The 24,736-nt window shown below is 38.4% G+C and overlaps 1 protein-coding gene across 1 annotated transcript in view; it reads left to right on the forward strand.

The window, feature by feature from the left end:
• RIMS1 (regulating synaptic membrane exocytosis 1) overlaps positions 1–24,736 on the forward strand; it is a 461,151-nt gene that overhangs the window by 377,505 nt on the left and 58,910 nt on the right. The window contains 1 exon segment of the mRNA XM_047760358.1: positions 16,837–17,072. Coding sequence (XP_047616314.1) covers positions 16,837–17,072 — 236 coding nt within the window.

Here is a 24,736-nt window from a genome sequence, read left to right on the forward strand (position 1 = left end):
AATAATAGTTAAAACAAAATTAATAAATACTAAAAAAAAATCATAAGTGTACAAAGCACGAAAATCTAGACGCTGCATCCCAAGGTAGAAGGCAAATGCCAGGGCAGGGCAAAGAGGAGCAGTGTGACTGCTCAAGTCTGTTCAGGATGCTGACAAACAAAGCAAAGCAAAACAAAGCAAAACAAACACAAACCTTTAATATGGAGCCTTCACATTCCAGAGATTGATACAAAGTAATTTTGCTACACCTAGAAGAATTATCTCTGCACCACAGTAGTGAGAATTTCATGAACAGAATGGTACTTAGATTTGTAACAATAATACTAGGATCCACTATTTATTTTACGATCTAAGGTAGTTTATAAAGATGCTTTCTCATCATCTAACAAAGGAGATGTTTCTCTTTGTTTTATAAATGACATACCTGAGATTTGAAGAACTTGTCCGGAGCCATGAATAGCAAATAGTGATGCTGTTATTAGAATATAGGTCTTTCTTACCTTAAAGCTTGTAGGCTTGTTGTTATTTTTCTTTTTCAGCCGGCACACCTCTTTTTAAACACTAGGGAAGTTTTTAAAGGCAGAAACAGAAAAGGTAAATTGGATGATTAAATGACTATGGTCCTAAGACCTGTGAAACCCTGAGTGTATTTGGGAAGTTTCCATCCCAATAGGCACATTGACAGAGAAGTGTGTGATGATACAGGGTAGAGCTTTGGCTCTTTGGAATGTTGCTGTCCTATAGCCCTCCTCCCTCTGAGGTCCTGCAGTGAGTGATGCCGAGAACCCCCTGATGTAAGTGTATGAGTTTGTTGAGCTGTCTAGTTGTTTTACATATGTTCTAGGAAATAATGAAGTGAGACCTGGACCCCCAAATTCCTGACGGGCATTGAAAGATCACCCAGACCTCATTCTATCCAGAGGAAAAGCCGGTCAGGCTGCACAGCCCTCTGTTCGGTGTATCTCGTGGAACTTAGGATAGAAGCCTGGCAACAGCCACTTAGATCCTCTGTCCTGAGTGAGAGTTTAAGCTTGGAGAAGAACTTGCTGGAAATGGGGACAGGAAGCTGATGGGGATGGCAGGTCATATAGAACGTACAGGTTTATGATTGGATTGGTCATATGTAAAGAGGAGTTCTGTATTTTGACCGAAAATGGTGAGGTGGAGGCCTTATCCAGATTCATGAATTCTCTGAGAGGGTGTATTTTTAGGACCTTGCACTCTTCTGGGCAAAGTTCTCTAGAGTGTTTGGCTGCCTCTTACATTTTATATCTTCGTTTTTGTCTTCCTTAGAGTGTTAGGTGGTTGAATGACCCTTTAGTGTCAGGCTATAGTCAGAATTGATGGAAATATGTCCTCAGAACCTACTGTGTCATTATAAAACCAGGATTCTGAAGGGAACTGAGATCAGTCATTACTGATCAAATCATCGCAAAGAGATTCACCCTTATTTTGAAAACACTATGAAGTATTATTTCCTTCAAAAACTTTTAACTAAAATTGTCCCAAAATATTATTCTATATCTGGGCATAAATTCTTGATTTTATTTTATCAAAGTGTTTAAAAGATAAAGCTAGGAGTTCCCATGTGGCTCAGCAGTGCCCAGCAAGTGCACCAGTATAGTCACTGCAGTGGCTTCTGGGTCATTGCTATAGTGTAGGTTGGGTCCCTGGCCCTAGGAAGTTCCATGTGCCACAGGTGCAGCCAAAACAAACACAAAATCTAAAGCTGTATGTTTGTAAGAGCAAAATAACAGCTTCCAGCATCAATAGGAACTGGTTGTGAACTAATAAGACCACCTTTAAGAACTGGCCATAGATGGGAAATAAGAGCTATGAGTATTGATGGTTCCATCTGTGAAGAGCTCAGGGAAAGGCTGAATAAATCAGAGGCTGAGACTATTTAACCAGACTGCAACTTTGAAAATCATGTGTTATATAAAATAGCAATTCAAATAGTGAATATTTTAACAATGTTATAACAGGGATTGTTGATGGTGATTAGGCTGAGAAGTAAGTGAACATTTCAGTGTATGTTAATTTTTAAAGTTAAAAAAGATATTAAAAAACTCATACTGTTTATGCCTAGTGATATAAAATATATGCTAGATATCTAATTTTATTGATATTTACCATATGTTAAATAATAAAAAAATATTTAGTTGTATTATCACGCTCTAGCATTAGTCTATAGCTGCTTTATATCATAGTTTTATCTAATATAGCAAAGCCAGTGTAAGAAGGTTGAGGAATGTTAGGAGGATGTGAGAAAAGTCATATGCTTATATCGTAGGAATTAAAGTAGTGAATAAATAATATATGCAGATGTAAACAACTGGAAATATATGCAGGCACTACTTCCCTGTCATCTATCATCTATTTATGTATCTGTCGTCTGTCTCTATCATCTATGTATCAAATTTGTTTTGATGCTATCACTAACCAGTACTGAGAACTTCAGCAAAGAACACAGCTTCTATAGAGCTTAATTAATTTTTCTATTTAGTTAGTTACTCATTCACTCATTACCAGTTATTTGTTGGGTGCCTACTATATGAAGGTGCCATACTTGATACTGACTGTATGGTGCAAAGGAAACCATACATAATCCCTAGCTCTATGGTTTTAAGTGAATCTTACTATATATATAATATTATTATATGTCTGTTCATCTGGAAAAGGAGAATCATGTCTGCCACTCCCGCCTCATGGCCGGTGTGAGAATAAAAGGACCGTGTATGTCAGAATGCCTTGGAAGTGTAGCTGTGCTGTACGAGTCTGCCTCAGCTACTGCTACTAGAAACCACCCTATTTTTTAACTTGCCCCAGTCATCTTCTGACATTTTGTTTCTCCATATTTGTACCATTAACAACCCCCCAAGGAGACTTTTGGGTGTTCTTTTCCTAAAGCCCTTGTAAGATCTTTTCGTCCCTCTCACCTCCACCAAAAACCAGTTATCACCTTTGGGGGCTTATCGCTCTCATTGAGAATTTGTGTTCAAATGAGTCATCAAGTCACACTGATTTTACTTCCTAAATAAAACTCATGATCACAGACTGAAGATTACAGAGGACAGATGTTTTTATTGCTCTTTAATTACCAACTGAAAATTACCTAAATTTTTAAAGGAAAGACTAAAAGTTTCATCTACTGTGAAACAAGGAGAAACCAAATCCTTAAATTATAAACTGTAGAAAACAGCCTTCAAATTCAGTGAAATCTGGACTGAGGGGAAATACCAAGAGTAGATGCTGACTTGTTCAGCTATTGAATAGAATATAGAGTTCTCTAAACTGTGCACCTAGCACCTGTGAGATCTGAGGTTCTAGACCTGGAACACCCTGAAAAAATATTTCAAATGACATCTTGCTTAGAGGAGAAGCCTTACCGAGCTATTGTTCTGTGGCAGAGGGCATGTCTGGGGTCTGTAAATGGGATGGATGTGGAAAACACTACTCTGAGTGGTTGTAAAGAAAACGGATGTAGCATAATTATAACACACATATCTTCATCACTAACCATATAGAGACTTTGACACTGGTCTGGTTGAGTAGTTGCAACAGAGACAGTGTAGCCACCAAAACTAAAATATTTACTATTTGGCCCTTTACAAAGGAAGTTTGCCGGGAGTTCCCGTCTTGTCACAGTGGCAACAAATCTGACTAGTATACCTAAGGACACAGGTTTGAGTCCTGGCTTCACTCAGTGGATTAAGGATCCAGCATTGCTGTGAGCTGTGGTGTAGGTCGCAGACATGGCTCAAGTCAGGAGTTGCTGTGGCTGTGACCCTAAAAAGCTAAAAAAAAAAAGTTTGCCTAACCCCGCCTTAGGTGAGATATACAAATTCCTTGAAAAGCACAACTTACCAAAACTGACATAAGTAGGAATAAAAACTCTGAGGAGCCCTTTATCTTTTTTTAAAGATGATCCTATAATTGTTTTAAATTTCCCCATGAGGTAAACTGCTGACCCAGGGGGATTCACTGTTTCAAAAATTTAAATAAGTGCTCTCTGTCTTATGCAATATTTTCAGAGGTAAAAAGGAGAAATACTTTCAAGATCTCTTTGTGAGCCTCTTATCAAGCCTCTGCTTTATAAATTTGATAAGGACAAGATAGAAAAGTTAGAGGCCACAATCTGTCATTAAAATAGACAAAAGACCTCAAGCAAAATTTTAGCAAATTGAATCTAGATAGAGAGTTCCATCTGTGAGATTTTTAGACACTTTTGAACATTCAGGTGTTCATTCCAACTTGGTGGGTCCCCCTGGAGACCCCTCTAGGGATGAGACCGATCCCACTGGACAGGGTCACTGTCACCTGAGGCCAGTGTTGCCATGACTGAATATGGCTCCTGCATTAGTTAAAGGGAGACTTCAGGTCTCTGTCACAGGGTGATCTGTCTGTCCGTCTGTCTGTCTAGCTCTATTCATCTATCTCCACGAGAGAAAGGAATTTTGTGAGAGAATAAGAATACATTATGAAGACAAAAGTTTTGTTCCGGAGTTCCCATCGTGGCTCAGTGGTTAGCGAATCTGACTAGGAACCATCAGGTTGTGGGTTCGATCTCTGGCCTTGCTCAGCGGGTTAAGGATCTGGCGTTGCCGTGAGCTGTGGTATAGGTCACAGACACGGCTTGGATCCGGAATTGCTGTGGCTGTGGCATAGGCTGGGGCCTACAACTCTGATTAGACCCCTAGCCTGGGAACATCCATATGCCATGGGTGTGACCCTAGAAAAGACAAAAAAAAAAAAAGTTTTATTCTATAAGTGAAGATTGCTTTAATATTTTGTAATTCATTATAGAATAAAAACAGGAATTGTCTGTCTCATCATCTCAATAGATACAGAAAAAATTATGAAATTCATCACACATATAGAATAAAATATATTAGCAAACTAGGAAAATAATTTTCCTAAAATGGTAAAAGTTATCTATAATAACCCTACACAAGCATTGTATTTAATAGTGAAGTACTGACCACTTTCCTGCAGAGTTCACTGAGGCCATTGTCACAACTTCTACTGAATATTTTTGGATGGTCCCAGCCTATGTTGGACCTAGAGCTATAGCAATATAGCAAGAAAAAATAAATAAAATCAATAAAGATTACAAATGAAGGATTTAAACTGTCATTACAGACAGTCTAGATGATTGTGCATATAACAAACCCAAAAGAATCTGCAACACAACAATTAGAATTAATAAATGAATTTAGTAAATTCGCTAGATACAATGTCAATATATTAAAAAAAATCAATTGTACTTATGTGTACCAGCAACAAACTTTAGGAAGTAAAATTTATAAAGTACCATCAATATAATCAGAAACATGAAGTATCTAAGAATGAATCTAATATGTAAACAAACTAGGTAAACTACATAGAAATAAACTAAATAAGTAGGACTAAATTAACAATATATGTGTAAATCCTCAGTATAAAGATAACTTCATAGCCTCATAGATAAATCTACCTACATTGGTGTGTGAGTGAAATTCAGTAAAAATGACACAAGGCAGGTACTTGTGAAGGTCTGGCCTATTTGAAGGGATTGAATATAAATAGTGATCTAACTTGAGTACATCCCTCGCTCTAACTGATGCCTGTTCTGAAAATAGGTCCACTGGATGCATTTAGGAGTTATAGATGCCATCTTGGTTACCAGTCACCAGGCCCTGAATATTAACTCCTGAAAGTTATAAGTCAGATGTCTGAGGGTGGCCTTGTGATCAGCAAGGTACTTTTCTATTCACCATTTGTGAAAGTAACTCATGCACTGATCCAAACTCAAGTGTAGGACTCGAAATTCCCTTGTGGCTCCGAGGGTTAAGGATCCAGCGTTTTCCCCTGCCGTGGCTCGTGTTTGAATCCTGACCAGAGAACCTGCTGCAGGCATGTCCAAAAAGAAAAATAAAAGTGTAGGACTCCTATAATTTGTGTTGACTTTTAGTATGTTTGTGAACAGTATTGTGAATTTGTGTTTATTACAGTCATCTTTTAACATATGCTAAATTACTTGACCCTTTAGGCTTACTGTGGAGTCATGGTAGACCTCTAGGTCCTTTTGGTGTGTTGAAGATAGAGAAATTGATTATAATGGTTTTTAAGCTAAATTTGTCATTAATTTAAGAGTGAGCGTCATCTTTTCATAGTACTTCATATGCCTTTTCTGAAAGCATCCTTACTTTCTGAAAATGAGAAGATATTTCAGGCCCATATATTTTAATTTCATTCCAAAATTTTGTTCCAGCCACCTTACATTAGAATAATGAACCAAACTGTGACAATTAAAAGTACAGATTTGATTGCTTATGTGATTGATACCTTTTGTGTCTATATATAGTAAAACATCTTTTTTGTCTGTTTTAGGGAAAGTGAGTTCATGATGTTTCAATTTTATTTTATCAATCTTTTCAAAAATTCTTGTTTTAAATGAGTTCCTAAATTATCTATTACTATGATTTCATTGATTCTGCAATGCATGCTGTTCTGTACTTAAACATAAATGAAATCCTTATGTAGTTTACAATTGAGGGTGTATCATAGTTTAATTAGCAGCATTTTTCTTTCTTAAAATTTAAATAACATAATGATGTTTAATATTTATAGCATCTTTGATTTGATTAAATGTATACAGATTATCTTTCCACCTTTGCCATTTTATGGTGAGTTTAATCACACCAATTCATATGTGTATTTTATAACGGGGGCCAAAGCAACATCACCTCCAGGCTTTATTTGCAGTAGCTGTCAGTATGAGAGCCCCCAAGTTATGCTAAAGGTAAGGATATGACCTTTTTATTACCTATATTTCCAGGATCCTATAAGCCATGAAGCAAATACTAGACCATTTACCTATGCAGGCTTTATAGTATTGGGTCTACCTATGCAGTACAACTCTTGTCCATTAATAGTGAGCTTGCCATTCCTGATTAAATGAAATCTGTTCTCAACTGATTGTTTAATATCAATTAGTTATTCTAAAAGAAAAGCAAATTCTAATCTGGCATTAATGTAATATTTTGTCAGTAAAGACTCATAGACCTTCTTTATTATACTATGAATATTTCCATCACGTAGAGCCAGTTAGTCAGAGTTTTATTTTTTTGCTCTTCAGACTTACTGTTTACAACTACAATAAATCAGGTTAACTAATTCACTTTTCTTCAAACCTTATACAATTTAATATATTCATCCAAGTTCTGTCTTTTACTATCCTCATTCATAGCCCAGGTATTTTATTCTAAGAAATAATTTCCTTCTTTACTTTTGACAAATAAAAACACATCCATTACCTTGAATATGTCATATATTTTCATCACTTTTGTTTCTACTTTAATCATATCCATATTAATTACATTTTTAACCAAAGCTTTGATTTCATAGAGAAAACTTGGAGGTATATAATTGAGCATAACAGGCTGTCTTTCATATGCAAGCAATTTAGCAGCCTAGCAAGTTACACAGAACACATAATAAATGTCCTACAAGTAACACAATCAAAAAATGGGTAGAAGACCTAAATAGACATTTCTCCAAAGAAAACATACAGATGGCCAACATATATGTACACCAGCTATTTACAGTAGCCAAGACATGGGCGCAACCTGAATGCCCATCGATAGATAAATGGATAAAGAAGATGTGGTACATACATACAATGGAATATTACTCAGCCATGGAAAGAATGAAGTAATTCATTTGCAGCTACATGGATGGACCTACAGATTATCATACTAAGTGAAGTAAGACAAATGTCATATGATATCACTTATCTGTGGAATCTAAAAAATTGATAAAAATGAACTTCCTTTCAAAACAGAAGTAGATCCATAGTCATAGGAAACAAACTTATGGGTACCAAAGAGGAAAGGGGGAGAGGGATAAATTAGGAAATTGGGATTAACAGATACACACTACTATATATAAAATAGATAACCAATAAGGATCTACTGTATAGCATGAGGAACTATTTTCAATATCTATAATAACCTATAATGAAAAAGAATATATAACTGAATTACTTTGATGTATACCTAAACATTGTAAATCAACTACACTTCAATTAAAAATAATAAATAAATAAAAATACAATGTCCCACACCCATAGTATCCCATGATGTTACAAAAATGAAGAAACCTTTACATCATCCAAAGGTAAAGCCACTGTACAACTAGTGAATCACTTGGGTTATGTTTAAGCTGACACTCCAACCAACTGAACAGCCATTGATAGCAGAGTTTTTTCAGAATGATAGTCTAATTTAGGTATTACATAACTTTGCATTTTTACAATCTTAAATGTTAATGGAAGAAGTGTTAGCTTATCTAATGAGTAAAATCAATATAGGACGTATAGGGATTCCAGATTAATTAGTCTGTTCAGGAGAAAACCAATCTAAATCTTAAATAATAAAATTTTGCATATGTCTTATATAGCACACTAATAAAATCTGGAAGAAGATGTAAAGCAGTTTTTCTTATTTGAGATCTAATTCACATACCAAAAAATTCACTCTGTTCACTTGTACAATTCAGTGTTTTTTAGCATATTCACAATTAGTTGTGCAGCCATTACCATTGTCTAGATTGAGAACATTTTTATCACTCCCCAAAAGAAACTCTTATGCCTTAGCATCACAGCTCACTCCCCCTGTGCTCCCCTCTGGTGACCACTTATCTACATTTGTCTCTGGCTTGACTAGTGGACATTTTATTTAAATGGAATCATACAATATGTAGCCTTTTGTATCCAGCTTCTTTTGTGTAAGTGTAGAATAACGTTTTTCAACTTGATCCATGTTTGTAACATGAGTCAGTGCCTCATTTCTCCTTGTGGTTGATAATATTCCATTGTATAGACAAACTACATTTTGTGTCCATGCCTCAGCTGATGTATTTGTTTCCTTTTTTTACTGTTAGGAATAATGCTGATCTGAACATTCATATTTAAGTGTTTATAAGGATACGTGTTTTCAGGTTTTTTTGAGTATGTACCCAGGAATGGAAGACTGCGTAGTATGGTAACTCTAAATTTAATTTAACTATGTGTTTAACGAAATTGCCAGCTGCTTCCAAAGTGACTACATCATTTTATACTTTCCCACCAGCAGAGTGTGAAGGTTCCAGTTTCTCCAGATTCTCCTCAGCACTTGTTATTGTCACTTTTTACTAAAGCTATCTTATACATGCAAGGTGCCACTCATTGTGGTTTTCATGGGGCTGTTTTTAAGCCAGATATCAAACTAGTTTGGTATCTCAAAGGATTCACTTTGATTGTGGATTTAGATTTTTTTTTATGTCAAAATTCCTTTGAGTTAGCAATTTCTTGGCAATAGATTTTTGTTGAAAGACAAGTGTATTTAAAGTACTAGAAGTTCAGTTTCTTTCTTCTCTGGAAATTTTAGTTTAACTGTATGAGAATTGTGTAAGTACTTATTTGTCTATATAGATCAATCAGAACAGGAGCACTATTAAATTAATATCTGCCTGCCCAGACCACTATCCCAGGGTGTTCAGAAAGTAAGAGATTTTTTTTTATCACCAACCAAAAAGACTCTTTTTGAAACATACAAAGAGAACTATCAATTTCAGCTTCACCTCTTTGACATGGATAGAAATTAGCATAGAAACCCAACCCCACAATTTAAAGAGCCATTCTTAAGCATGCACAAGGTATTTTTCTGGAATGATGTGAACTTTCAGTAGCGTCCAAACAAACAGACTTGCAAAAAGACAAACAAACCAGATTTTCTGTCATCTGCCACCCAGTTCTCAATATATCCCTGATGTCTGCCATTCAACAGATTTTATCTATAGACAGATTCCCTATCATTGCTGCCAGTAGCAAGGAATGCTGTTATGTGTCACAAACAAAGCAGAATAAGAGCCAAAATCACCCAGAGCCAGAAGCAGCAGCAAACAAAACAAAACCAGAGTCTGAAACAGAAAAAGAGGCACTGAAAGTAGTGTTCTCTGGCCACTTGATATTAAATCCAGGAGCTAGGAAAAGAAATCTTAGGGCTTAGAGTGTTTATGAAATGTCTTGCTCAGAGCTCCAGCAGGAGTCCATCTGGGCATCTTGATGGGACCTCCAACACTCTGAAAATATAATTCTCAAAATTAAAACAATTATAAGACAAAAATAGATAGCAGATGTCAAAGTTTTAACTCATTAGTGAGAAAACCAAGAGGATGACAAACTGGTAATATTAAGATGTCATACCTTTAGGCGTGTGTGTGTGTGTGTGTGTGTGTGTGTGTGTGTGTGTGTGTGTGTATTCATTGATGAAAAAAAGGAAGCTAAAGATTATTCAGTTTGATTCAAAACTGGATGACGTTCTCTAGGGTAATAAAACATTAACCTTTGGGGTTATCTTCACTACTGAATAGTAGTCATTGACTCCTTATCAGTTCTCTTCAAGTTCACATCTAACTTTTACAGTGTTGTAAAATGTTTACCATAATTATTATTAGAATATATAGTAGAGTCAAGAAGTATTACGTTCCCTTAGAGAGTCACATGCCCTTAGGCCCTTAGGGAACTTGTTAGATAATCCTCAAGCAGAGCATTAACAGGTAAGGCAACTTTATTATTATTATTTTTACTCTTAAGTTCCAGGTTTAGGTATTTTTATTAACAGAAAAGAGGCAGTTATTATTCTGAGTAATTGGGTATTTTTTTTTCTTTTTAGGGCCACACTCACAGCATATGGAAGTTCCCAGGCTAGGGGTTGAATGGGAGCTGCAGCTGCCAGCCTACACCACAGCCACAGCAACATGGGATCCGAGCCATGTCTATGACCTACACCACAGCTCACAGCAATGCCAGATTCTTAACCCACTTAGCGAGGCCAGGGATCAAACCCACATCCTCATGGATCCTGGTCCGGTTCATTAACTGCTGAGCCATGAAGGGAACTCCAGGGTATCTTTAATGTGATATGGAAAATCAGAGAGGGAACAGTTGTGTTGAACATATTTTTGAGAGCCTTATCAGACAAACTGCAGCAGGCATGTCAGTTAACATCTAGGCACATAAATCCAGCGTTAAGGGCTGAGACAAGGTGGTGGAAAACAGTGAGAATCCGTGGCACAGAGGTGTAAAGCTTGGACCAGATGAGACACCTAGGGAGTTGTTCTCATGTTGGGTACAGAGGGAGGGTGTGTTGGACTCCAGTGTTCACTGATGAAAGAGAAGACCCGGCCTCCCAGGGAGTCACTAGAGGGGAAAAATATATGAGAATAAAGTGTTTCGAGATCAAAAGAATCAAATGCTTTGTGTCAAATAGGTGACGGCAGCGAGAGGCCAAAAGGATAAGATCTGAGAAATGACAGGATTTTGTTCTCTGGAGTTGTTGGTGACTTTGATGAAAGGAGAAGGAAATTTGGGTGAAGGGGTTGAGACAAAGCCTGATTCTGTTCAGTCCAGAAGAGAGACTAGGGAGAGAGGACATACAAACACCTGAGATTTTTCAGCAAAAATGTCCATAGCTGGGAGAGGGTATCAAAGAAGAAAAGTAGGTTTTTTGTTTTGTTTGATCTTTAGAGGTGGGTTATGTCCATCTATCTGTATAGTGAGAGATCACTTTTTTTTTTTCTTTTTGCTATTTCTTTGGGCCGCTCCCGCTGCATATGGAGGTTCCCAGGCTAGGGGTCGAATCGGAGCTGTAGCCGCCAGCCTATGCCAGAGCCACAGCAATGCAGGATCCGAGCCGCGTCTGCAACCTACACCACAGCGCTCACGGCAACGCCGGATCGTTAACCCACTGAGCAAGGGCAGGGACTGAACCCGCAACCTTATGGTTCCTAGTCGGATTCGTTAACCACTGCGCCACGACGGGAACTCCGAGATCACTTTTTTAACTTCATCAGTTCACTCAGCAATGGGAGGCATGCTGCAGCAGATTTAGTGATGCATATAAGGTGTGTTCTGACATCAGAATCTTAGCATAACTGTTACAAAATATAAAACAAAGGGCTGGGAGACAGTGTTACCAAACACAAGTTTGTGTACCTTAAGTGCCGGAGGCACACTGAGGCCAAGCAAACCAAAACATTGGGGTTTGGAGCAAATCACAGTTTATTGCAGGGCCACGTGAGGAGAATAGGTGGCTCTTGCTCAAAAATCCCAAAGTCCTTGAAGGATTTCAGCAAAGCATTTTAAAGATCGGGTGAGGGAGGGGCATGGTTAGTTGTTGCAAACTTCTTGATGCTGGAATCCTTTGTTCTTGCATCTGTCCTGTGTTCCTGTAAACTTCCAAAAACACAAATGTCATTCTTTGTTCTGCAACTTTTTTTATCCCTATGTAAATCAAATGGTGTTACACCCTTAAAAGTCAGAGCCTTTAGAATGGGCTATCCTGTATATTACAGACCATAGGCAACATTCTTAACTAGAAGCAAAAGCAATAGAACACAATTGTAATTAAAGTAAAAGAAACAAGTATAATATGGAGTAAGGTTCATCCCTCCCTGCTACAGCAGCAGTCAGGAGTCTACAGAGATTCCAAAAAGCTTTATAAGGCAGAAAGCCCTACAGTGCATCCTGAAGGATTCAGGCCCTCCTGGCTGATGGGAGTTGTCTTCCAGGCAACGGAACCAGAACAAATAAAGGGCTAAAAGGAGTTCCTGTTGTGGCTCAGTGGTAACGAACCAGACTGGTATCCATGAGGAGTCGGGTTCCATCCCTTGCCTTGTTCATTGAGTTAAGGATCTGATGTCATGAGCTGTGGTGTAGGTTGAAGACAGGGCTTGGATCCAGTGTTGCTGTGGCTGTGGTGTAGGCTGGCAGCTACAGCTCCATGTCAGCCCCGAGCCTGGGAACTTCCATATGCCACGGGTATAGCCCTAAAAATAAATAATAAATAAATAGCTAAGAAATAGGGGAGTAGAAAGCATATTTGTGCTAAGATTATGACCTTCACATCAATTTGATCAATCTGGCTGTTTAGACACCCCGCCAAACCTCTCCTCTCAGTTAGGTAACAGAATTGAGAACGCCCAAATGCTTTTTCTTAAACATTCCGGATTCTTCAGGAAGTGATATGTTGTCCTCAGACCATATAAGAATGCTTTTGAGCTTCTAAGCAAACTATTTTATTGGGGGGGAATCATATCTTACTTGTTCACAAAATTACTTTGAACATGACTTCTTAATTCACTTCCCCAAATGGTAGTCATTTCCTATAAATTTTTTTCAGAAATTTTCTTTGTTGGGGGGAGTTCCCATTGTGACTCAGTGGTTAATGAATCTGACTAGGAACCATGAGGTTGCAGGTTCGATCCCTGGCCTTGCTCAGTGGGTTAAGGATTCAGCATTGCCGTGAGCTGTGGTGTAGGTTGCAGACGTGGCTCAGATGCCGCGTTGCTGTGGCTCTGGCATTGGCCAGCGGCTACAGCTCCAATTCCACCCCTCCCTGGGAACCTCCATGTGCCGTGGCAGTGGCCTTAAATAAAAAACCAAAAAAAAAAAAGACAAAAGAAATTTTCTTTGTTGGCATTGTAGAATGTTTCATTGCTGTCGTTAAATATTCATGAAAAAAATTTGTGAATCGCCCTTGCTCATCTTGAATACATGTTCATAATAGAACTATTATACAAAACATTTCCCTGTTCTTTTAAATTTGTCTATAAACTAAACAACACTGTCTAAAATTTCAGGATAGTATTTTTTTTAGAATGATTTTTCAAATAGAAGTTGAGAGTTGTGAGGTGATTCCATTTTCATGAAAATAATGGAGGAGAAAAGTACAGGTTAGTTTATCCATACTTTATTATAAAGGTAAAAATAAAGTCATCAGAAGAAAGGTTTTCAGTAACCACTGTGGGGAGTGTGCTAAAGAGGTGGATGAGAGAGGAAAAACTATGAATTTTTCAGTCGCAGGTATTTGATTGAAGATGAATATTATGATGGTTAAATTGACAAAATCCTGACATTTGTGTGTATCTTTCTGCAGAATTCTGCAAGTGAAATAGTGGGAAAAGCAGGTACTAGGAGAAGTCTTAAGGAAGGTGGCAACAGTTTGAAAATGCATTTAGACAGATGGCTGAGGACACAAAAGAAACTGACCATAATGTTTGTCTGGGAAGAAAGTCTTCTAGAATTGAGAATATAAATCCCATAGGAATCAGTGTTGAATTGGTTGTATGTGTAAAACTGTCATCATTAATGTTTGGAAAAAGAGACTGCATAAAATGCATAGCAAAGTTACCAGATTTGCAAATGGCTTTAAAAACTTTTGAGTTAATTAAAAGATGATTAGAATAACTTGAAGGAGCATGAGTACCATATTATTATGAGATGAATGTTGATGTGGACCAGTTCAAGAAATGCAGCTAGGGATTAAAAATTCCAAATTATTCCTTTCAAATAGAGGTCTCAGTTTGGTTCACGGTCCCTAAAAGGATCCTAAGGTCCAAACAGACCTGTTTCTTTTCCATGACTTCTGAGCCCTCCATGATCTTGCCCTCCACGCCATGCAAATTTCCCTTTCTACCGAAATACTCATTTAGAGAGATGTGACCACAAACGTGTAACGTGATCCCAAGACTTAGTGTTTTATCATTTCTAATCTTAATAGGGTTTATTCCGACTTGCCTATGAAGTGTCATCACTGAGTAAAGAAGCTATATTGGATAATGTATTTTATATTTCAAAACAAGAAATAGAAAATCAAGATGGTGGTAAAAGGGAGTTTCTCTTGTGGCTCAGCGGGAAAAGAATCTGACTAGCATCCATGAAGATGCAGGTTCGATTCCTGGCTTCGTTCAGTGGGTGGGGGATCTGGCATTGCCATGAGCTGTGGTGTAGGTTGCAGACGCAGCTTGGATCCCATGTTGCTGTGGCTGTGGTGTAGCCTAGTGACTGCAGCTCCAATTTGACCCCTAGCCTGGGAACTTGCATATGCCACAGGTGAGGACCTAAAAAACAAAAAACAAAAAGATGGTAAAAGTCATGGAAGCCAATTCTTGCAAATATTTTGAGGAAACATAAAATCAAGAGGGTCATTTCAGAGCCCCATCAGTAGCAGGGCAGGTCTTTATTGGACCCAAACGGGATTATCTAAATGGATGATATAGTTGCATATGCAGCACAGTTATAAAGATTGGACAATCCTACCATTCCTGGCCCCTTCCCCACTCACTTGCCTTACTCTCCCCAACTCATAGACACACATTTACTTTGGCAAGTAGAGGGGATTTTTTTCCTATTGACCTTCTAAGGTGCCTGAAATTCTCAACACTTGGGAAAGAAGTACAGTAATCTATTCAGATTAACCAGTGTAATCGCAGAACATAGACAAGTAAGTTTTGCAGTAAAGAACCAAAAAAAGCAGGGGGATGGGGGGAGTCTGGAAGTCTGGACCCAGAGCCTGTGAGTTGGAGGAGCTGAAAGATGAAAATGAGAGAAAACATGTGTGGAGGTTGCAAGGAAGGAGAAGGTAGGGAAATACAGGGGGTTTTGCCTCACTAGCAACAAAAACTAACTAAGCTCTAGACTTTTTAAGCCTCAAATAGCAAAAGAGATACCTGTTGGTTGGAATTCCAAAGAGAGACCAAACAGTGTTTTCATTTTTTAAACTTTGTCTTGTAGCAAATTCAGAATATAAAAATTTTTTTAAATTATTTATTATTATTTTTTTTCCCACTGTACAGCAAGGGGGTCAGGTTATCCTTACATGTATACATTACAATTACATTTTTCCCCCAGCCTTTCTTCTGTTGCAACATGAGTATCTAGACAAAGTTCTCAATGCTATACAGCAGGATCTCCTTGTAAATCTGTTCTAAGTTGTGTCTGATAAGCCCAAGCTCCCGATCCCTCCCACTCCCTCCCCCTCCCATCAGGCAGCCACAAGTCTCTTCTCCAAGTCCATGATTTTCTTTTCTGAGGAGATGTTCATTTGTGCTGGATATTAGATTCCAGTTATAAGTGATATCATATGGTATTTGTCTTTGTCTTTCTGGCTCATTGCACTCAGTATGAGGTTCTCTAGTTCCATCCATGTTGCTGCAGATGGCATTATGTCATTCTTTTTTTTATGGCTGAGTAGTATTCCATTGTGTATATATATACCACCTCTTCCGAATCCAATCCTCTGTCGATGGACATTTGGGTTGTTTCCATGTCTTGGCTACTGTGAATAGTGCTGCAATGAACATGCGGGTGCACGTGTCTCTTTTAAGTAGAGTTTTGTCCGGATAGATGCCCAAGAGTGGGATTGTGGGGTCATATGGAAGTTCTATGTATAGATTTCTAAGGTATCTCCAAACTGTTCTCCATAGTGGCTGTACCAGTTTACATTCCCACCAACAGTGTAGGAGGGTTCCCTTTTCTCCACAGCCCCTCCAGCACTTGTTATTTGTGGATTTATTAATGATGGCCATTCTGACTGGTGTGAGGTGATATCTCATGGTAGTTTTGCAGAATATCAAATTTTAACAGTATTTTTTTTCCTCGGGAATGCTTATAAACTTTTCTTATTGATTTGAATATTTTGGCTTTTCTCTAAAACTAACAGACTAATAACTATTTACAACATTGGCCAGTAACCTTACCCCCATCAATAGCATTGGCTCTATTTCTCTTTACTGTCTTTTAAAAGTTTATGGATTACTCTGTGTTAAAACACTATTGTTTTAAGACACATCTAGTCAATATTTGGGGATAGTGGTGTGATCTCAAGTATTCATACCCGTGGGACTACTACGCAACTGCCTTTTCCCCCTAAATATTTGCCTGGATTATTTCAAAATGAATTAGATTTAGAGTTTCAACTATGCTGACCTATAATTTATGGATGCATATATGTTTTTACTTTGTAAATATAGTTCATTTACCCCTAAAATGCAAGGCAGACGGATGGGGACTTCAGGAAGGGCCATCACCAAGAGCACAAGTGTCAGTGGAGAGATGTACACGCTGGAGCATAATGACGGCAGTCAGTCGGACACAGCTGTGGGTACAGTTGGAGCAGGTGGAAAGAAGAGGAGGTCCAGCCTGAGTGCCAAAGTGGTTGCCATAGTGTCTCGAAGGAGCCGAAGCACATCCCAGCTGAGCCAAACAGGTGAGTGAAGTGAATTCAACTTAACGCATCTCAAGTTCTTGTTGGAGTTGATCTTCATGCTATGGCTTGTGATGGGCTTAAACAGTGTATTGATTCTTCTTTGCAAAGAAACTTTATTTCTCTGTTTCTGGAAACCTGTCACGTGTGGGTTTATTTATTTATTTTTTTTCTGTACAGCTGTCTAACAAGGTAACATTTGTCAATGTCAAAACTGGTCAGATGTTTTCCTTTAAGTTAAAAAAAAATTAAAGCCATGTTTGCAAATATGCAAGGAAATGCAAAGAAGTGTGAAAGAACCAAATTCACTGAAATGTAAGAAAAGCAACAGGATTCTCCTTTTCAAAATGTTCCATAATACAATTACTTCTAACTTAGGCTTTCTCCGTATTGTTATAGAAAAGCAGGTCAGTTGTGCAACTTGAAATATAGCCTGCAAGGTACTGTATGAATATAATATTTAAACTGTAATTGTTGTATTTTCAATTCAAGTAAAAACCCAGAAGTTATTTTTACTTTAGGAAAATGGGACAGTGGATTCATGCAAAGAATAATGTTTTAAAACAAATTGGAGTTTCCAATAATTTCTACTGCTTATAAATCTTAAAAGCTTTGTGACCTCAAGCTAAATAGAAAAAAGCAAACACAGAAGGGAAAATGGTTATTTGTGTGTTATAAAATACAAACAACTGCCTAAACTTATAAAACATTTGATCATACATATTATATAACTCATTCCCTAAGTTCAGTACTATGGAAAACTGAAGGTAAGTGAAATATGGAACTGATTTCAATTGTCAGAACCTTTTTCTCCTGCCAGAGTCAAACAGCAAAAGCCTTGTTACAAAATTTACTCATATTGGAGTTCCCCTTGTGGCTCAGTGGCAATGACCCCAGCTAGTATTCACTAGGATGTAGATTCGGTCCCTGGCCTTGCTCAGTAGGTTAAGGATCTGGTGTTGCTGTGAGCTGCCATGTAGTTTGCAGATGCAGCTCGGGTGTGGCTCAGATCCTGATTTGCCGTGGCTGTGGTGTAGGCTGGCAGCTGCATCTCCAAGTCAACTTCTAGCCTGGGAAATTCTATATGCTGCAGGTACAGCCCTAAAAAGAAGAAAAAATCACTTATACTAAAAAACATTCATGAAATCCTTTTTATAGTTAACCTGTCATCCTGCAACATATGTATTTTAAACAAATTGACAAGTAAATTAGAGGTAGGAAATTTTGAACTGTTCATAAATTGAACTAGTGCATGCAGGTATGTATCAAGTAGAGATTTGTCTTTCTGAAAATCATAGTGTTAGAAGGGACCTGCATTAGCCAGTGTCTCTGTGGTGGAGCCTCCTCTCTGCCATTTGAGATGATCTGTGCATCTCAAAGAATCATTTGTCTTCCTTGGGGTCAGGTTTCTTCCTTCACAGTGGAAGGCACTTTTCGGTTAGCTTGTTTTGTTTTTGACAGTGGTGCTTTTTTGTTTGTAGTGTTGATGTAATAAATGATACTTTCCAGTGTGGAGTGTGGCTAGGCTTTCATCACCCGATTTCAAAATACTTCATCACTTGGATGAAATGGATATTTTCTTTGATGTCGTGTTGACATTCTGTTTCTTGCAGGTTCAGGGATGGCTTGTCTTCTTCTCCCAGCTTTCCCCAGTCTGACTTTTCTCGTTTTCCCCCTACCATTCCTTCCCTCTCTGTCATCCCTTGGTTGAGTAGAAGTATGTTTTCTTAGAATAAAACACAGCAGTAATTAAATATAAGAATTATATTTGAGGCACAGCTTTGTGGGAAATTGATTCAAATGATTGAAACACTCATCTCCTTTGCTTTATGAGTTTTGATTTTATTCTGGTAAGTCATTGGCTGAATTTCAAATAATATCTCTCTTCCCAAAACTTACATTGTTAAGAATTCCCATGCAATACCCTACTTTTAGAAGTCAGGTTGCAAAGTACAGGAGCAAAAATGATGCATCAGGTAACAAACTGATTCCTTCCCATGCTGACTCAGGAATGCACTCTTAACTGGTTTTCTGGGGCTCAGTTCACCAGTATTGTGGGTGGGGTGGAGCAGACATCCCCCTCTAAACATTCCAGGTATAAGATTTCCTGTTTCTCTTTCGACATCATAATTGCACCTTTTATTGATAACCTGTTCTCACTCCCCTTGATCTTTCTAAAGCAAGTGGCACATAGAGACAAACCTCAGTTATTACTCTTCTTCATTCAGTGCACGACCTGGTTTTTCTCCCTCTCCCTTCTTCTATGAGTGGTTTCTTTCCCTTTAGCAATGATCATATTTTTCCCTCCTGTGAAGAGTTGCCAAAATTCAGAAATTCTCATTCTGAGAAATCTTATCTTTTATTGCCTCAGCTTCTGCATAGTATCATCAAATCTGTATTTCCAGGTTTATCCTCACCCAAGAAATAATACCTTAATTTTAATTTCCTGTAAGAAAGCCTCTTGGGTGACCTACTTTAAACAAGTGTAGCATTTCCGTGTATCTGAAACGCTGGCCCTTTCTTTCAGTAATACCACAATTTTTATAGCTACAACCCTTAGAAGAGTTTTCTAGTTTTTAAAATTTTCCCTAAACTCTATCTTCCCCAGGTCCATTGTCCCGGAGAAACTATTTGATATTTGTCAAATTTTAAGTATAGTTGATTTAAATGTCTTTAGTATGAAATGAATCCATTAATCTCAGACTGGTGAGGTTTTCCAGGGGGCCTTCTAAATGCGAGGATAATTGACAGATTTTTTAAATATGTATTTTATTGAAGTATAGTTGATGTATAATATTGTATTAGTTTCGGATATATAGCAAAATGACATATGTGTGTATTCTTTTTCAAATCCTTTTCCATATGGTTTATCACTGGGTATTGAATACAGTAGAATCTTGTTGTTTATCCATTTTATATAAAATAGCTTTTATATGCTGACCCTAAACTGCCAATCCTCCCCTCCAATCCTCTTTGGCAACCACAAGTCTGTTCTCTAGATCTTTGAATCTGTTTCTGTTTTGTAAATAAGTTCACTTGTGTCATATTTTGGATTCCAGGTATAAGTGATATCATATGGTTCTTTCTTTCTCCATATGACTAATTTCACTTAGTATGATAATATCTGGGTCCATCCATGTTGCTGCAAATGGCATTATTTCATTTTTTTGTGGCTGAGTAGTATTCTAGAGTGTGTGTTTGTGTGTGTGTAACGTCTTCTTTACCCATTTATCTAAGACAGATTTTTCTAATGATGTCAATTAATCAAAGATTTGGAGGGAGAAAACAGAATTACTTATATATGGGGGGGGGGGCTGCACCCACAGCATATGGCAGTTCCCAGGCTAGAGGTCAAATCAGAGCTGCAGCTGCTGGCCTACACCACAGCCACAGCAATGCAGGATCCAAGCATCGTTGCAAACTACACCATAGCTCATGGCAGCTCACAGCAATGCCAGATCCTTAACGCACTGAGCGAGGCCAGGGATCAAACCTAACGGATACTAGTTGGGTTCGTTACCACTGAGCCACAACAGGAACTCCCTGATTACTTATATATTAAAACAAGCTGGATATTCTGTGGAGTAGAATGTATTATATTGTGTTTAATGTAAAACCTTTAGTTATGTTTAATGTAAAGAAAAATACTTTAACTAAGGGCTTCTCTTGAAGTGAGTCTTTGGGATCCACAGCATGTACCCTGGGTTATAGATTCTGTCTCTTCTACCATACAGATGATGGATAATCAGGAAAGCATGAAGCATTTAGAAATAATGTTCAACCAGCTCTTTTTAGAAGAATAGATTTCAAGCACATTGATTTTCTGTTTTTATAATCACAAGTTTGCTCAAAGGAGTGTATTTGATTCTTTGTTCAAAATCAAGTAAAATTTATTTCAAAAATTTATAAACTATATGTACATACATATTGTAGCAAATCATATGTGCAATATATAACTGTATAAAATTTACTATGCTCTTTCTTGTGCCCTTCAATATATTTACTATGCTGTTCAATTTTATATATATAATATATATAATTATATATATATTATATATGTTTATATATATAATTATCTTATATATAAATATATAATTATTTGCTAGAGTATTTCAACTATAAGTAGTATTTTAAAAATCACCTTCACCACACTACTTATTCATAATGAAAGCAGGAATAAATTTTTAATATATTTTTTAACTAGTAGAGTGACATAAACAGGAAAGTTTCCAAAAATGCTACTCCTGGTAAATGGCTTCAAGCAATCAAGCACGTGACTCAAAAGCTGAACACAGTACACAGTAGCTGAATTAGATTGAGAAGGGTGTAAGGTATTGAAGGAAAGGGGAATTTTGAGAAGAAGCTCCTGATTCAAGAGTATTTTGAATCGAATGAAGCTCTGGGTAAAAGTGGCACCAGGCTTTAGAACACGAGGGAGGTTTTGGCTTACGCAGGCTTACGTGGCCTGTATCCTGGGACAGTTTGGTCTGCCCTTCTATCCCAACTATGTGATATTCCATCCTCTTCACTATGAATGAAGACATTTTTGAGAAGGGCCTATAAATCTCTGAGAAATCACCCCTTGATTCCCCCTTGTAATTATCTGCAAGTGAAGATAATTGTGATAATAAGTATCATAAGAATGGTACGTAGCCATGTGTCTAGAGCTTCTCCCACGTACACCTTTTTTTCTTCTTCTTCTCACATGAGGAAGTTCCTGGGCTACGGGTGGAATCAGAGCTGCACCTGAGGCCTCCGTCACAGCCACAGCCACACCAGATCCGAGCTTCATCTGCAACCTACACCACAGCTCACAGCAACACCGCATCCTTAACCCACTGAACGAGGCCAGGGAGCGAACCTTCATCCTCATGGGCATTGTGTCAGGTTGTTAACCTGCTCAGCCACAACAGGAACTCCTCCCATGTACTCTTTAGTTATACCTGTATGTATACATGTGTTTGTGTATAACTTCACTCCATGTTTGGTCACAAAAAAAAATTATGATTAGGACTTTAAGCTTTTTGAACAAACACCTATAAATGTAAAAGTATCATCAGTTTTATGGCTAGAAATTACCTCATTTACATAGTCTTATGTTGTTGAATACCTGTATCTCCAGTACTATACCAGGAACAGTGAGTATTTTAAAATTAAAAATATCATCCCTGGTGGAAGGAAATCATTCACACGTGACATAAACAAGAATCAAAGAATTAAATAAGAAGACATAAAGCTGAACACCAGACATACTAGTGTCGTTTATACACGTTACCAAAGGAAGTGGGAAGGCAAATTGGTCAAGGGTCTAAATTTCCCAGGGTAAGAGTACATGCAGAATCAGTGGATGATTGTAGTCTAACCATTTAATAAAATTATCATTTATTGGGCATTCCTGTTGTGGCTCAGTGGGTTACAAACCCACCTAGTGTCCATGAGGTTGTGGGTTTGATCCCTGGCCTCACTCAGTGGGCTAAGGATCCTACATTGCCTCAAGCTGCAGTGTAGGTCGCAGATGCAGTTTGGATCCCACGTTGCTGTGGCTGTGGCTGTGGCTTTAGTGGCAGCTCTGATTCGACCCCTAACCTGGGGACTTCCATGTTCCGCAGGTGTGGCTCTAAAAAGCAAATACACATACATAAAATTTATTGTATAATCAACAACTGATGATACTTTGGTAAGTAGGTTAATATCCTTTTATCCTACATAATGGCAGGATTTGGGTGGCTATGCACTGATTAAATTATGGAAAATGTTGCAGGACTATGTTATACTCTCAAGTAATTGAGTCAATTATTATGTACTAAGAACATACTAAAACTTCACTTCTATATTTCTTTTACATATTTTTTACCTATCCAACATTTTCCACTGTCCACAGTTTTTCTCTTGTTCAAATCCTTTCCTCCAGGACCCTACTCAAAATCCTCTAAGTTGTTCCCTGTTATCTCAACATTTTGTAGTGTCTCTTTTCTTTTACATTCTAATAGATCAAGCTGCTGACTTCATTGTCAACTTGGCACAAACACAAATATTCAGGGCCACTGCCATGAGCAAGGTAGTATATGCATATCAGTTAAGGGAAAATATCTCACATGAGCACAGATAAAAAAACAAATAGGAGTTCCCATTGTGGCTCAGCAGTAACAAACCCAACTAGTATCCTTGAGGATGCAGCTTTGATCCCTGGCCTTGCTCAGGGATCCGGCATTGCCATGAGCTATGCAGTGTATGCCTCAGATGCAGCTCAGATCCCTCATTGCTATGACTGTGGCCTAGGCTTGCAGCTATATGCCACAAGTGTGGCCCTAAAAAGCACCAAAAAAAAAGCAAAACCTGAAAGACAAACAAAAAACACACACACAAAAAAAAATTCCAGTGACTTGAAAAGGATTCACAGACCCTCTGAGTAGAAGAATCTGACTCTCTCTATAAAAATACCTTCCAGTCACATTACGTTTCTGGTATATTCTTCCTCTCATCCTTCCTCAGCAGGGCTTGGGTCCTTACAGGCTCCACAAGGTCTACAGCTAAGCCTCCTCCTTCCATCCTCCTGACCCATCACATTGAGCATAATCTGTTCTAAGGTTTAGGCATTAACATTCTGGCTGCCCTCTTTTCCTGAAGAAATCCTTAAAGCAAAGAACCACAAAATAATTTTGTGGAAAGGGGAAGGGTAAGTACTGGGAGAAAATCACAAATACATATTTCAGTAAATTGTCCCACCCTATGAACACGGTTTGGCTAAAGCAAAGGTATATAAAAGGGCTGTAGTGGGCAACACATGTAGGAAAAAATGCTTAGGGCCAGGTCTTAAAAGCCCCTCAAGGGACACTGCTCACTATTTGATGGAGACCTTTCAATGAAGAGAACAATAGAAACAACCCTCTAGCCCCAGAACCTTACCTGGAAGCAGGATGTGCAACATCAGTGAGGAAGCAAAAGTCAGGATGAGGCTAATGCAGGAAATGGGAGCATGTGACATAGTAGTAGCTGTGGAAATGGACAGAGATGAGCTAATTCAGAAATAAAGAGTGACCTGAAGGAAGAGGAGACAAGGCGAGATGCCGAGATGCCATCATTCGGGAATGACTGGTGAGGGAATACAGGAGGATATGGGGGCGGCGGCAGAAAATGAGTGAGGGGGCCAGAGGAGGAGAATCAGATCCAAGGGAGGAGAATCAGATCCAAGGGAGGAGAATCAGATCCAAGGGAGGAGAGAGTTTGCCACAGCGACTGGTTCATCCTACAGAAAGACTGTAGGGGGGTGAGAATAGGCCACTGGATTGGGGCCTGATGAGTTATTCCTGACTTGATTTTGAATAGACCAATGAGGAAGGGGTGAGGACAGGGTGTGACTCAGGGTGGGACAGGGGGTCAAGCCCCATCCACGCCATTCTGTCCTGTTTCAGCTCTCACTCTAGGACCATCATTCCATCCACCCCCACTGCAGTTACCACCCACATGGATTTGGGATGGGGCTCTTGTCACAAGGGGAGCTCAAGGGGGGTGGGACTGGAGGGTCTACACTGGGATAGAGTGAGGGCTCCCCCGCTGCCCTAAAGCCTGTGCAGATGGCTGGGCTGGGGCTGGAAAGATGATGGAGAGGCAGAGAAAGCATTATGAAGGGAAGGCCTCAAGTGTGGAGCATCTGTCTGACATTCATT

This window comes from Phacochoerus africanus, chromosome 2 (genome assembly GCF_016906955.1).
Source record: "Phacochoerus africanus isolate WHEZ1 chromosome 2, ROS_Pafr_v1, whole genome shotgun sequence".
NCBI classification, from domain to species: domain Eukaryota; kingdom Metazoa; phylum Chordata; class Mammalia; order Artiodactyla; family Suidae; genus Phacochoerus; species Phacochoerus africanus.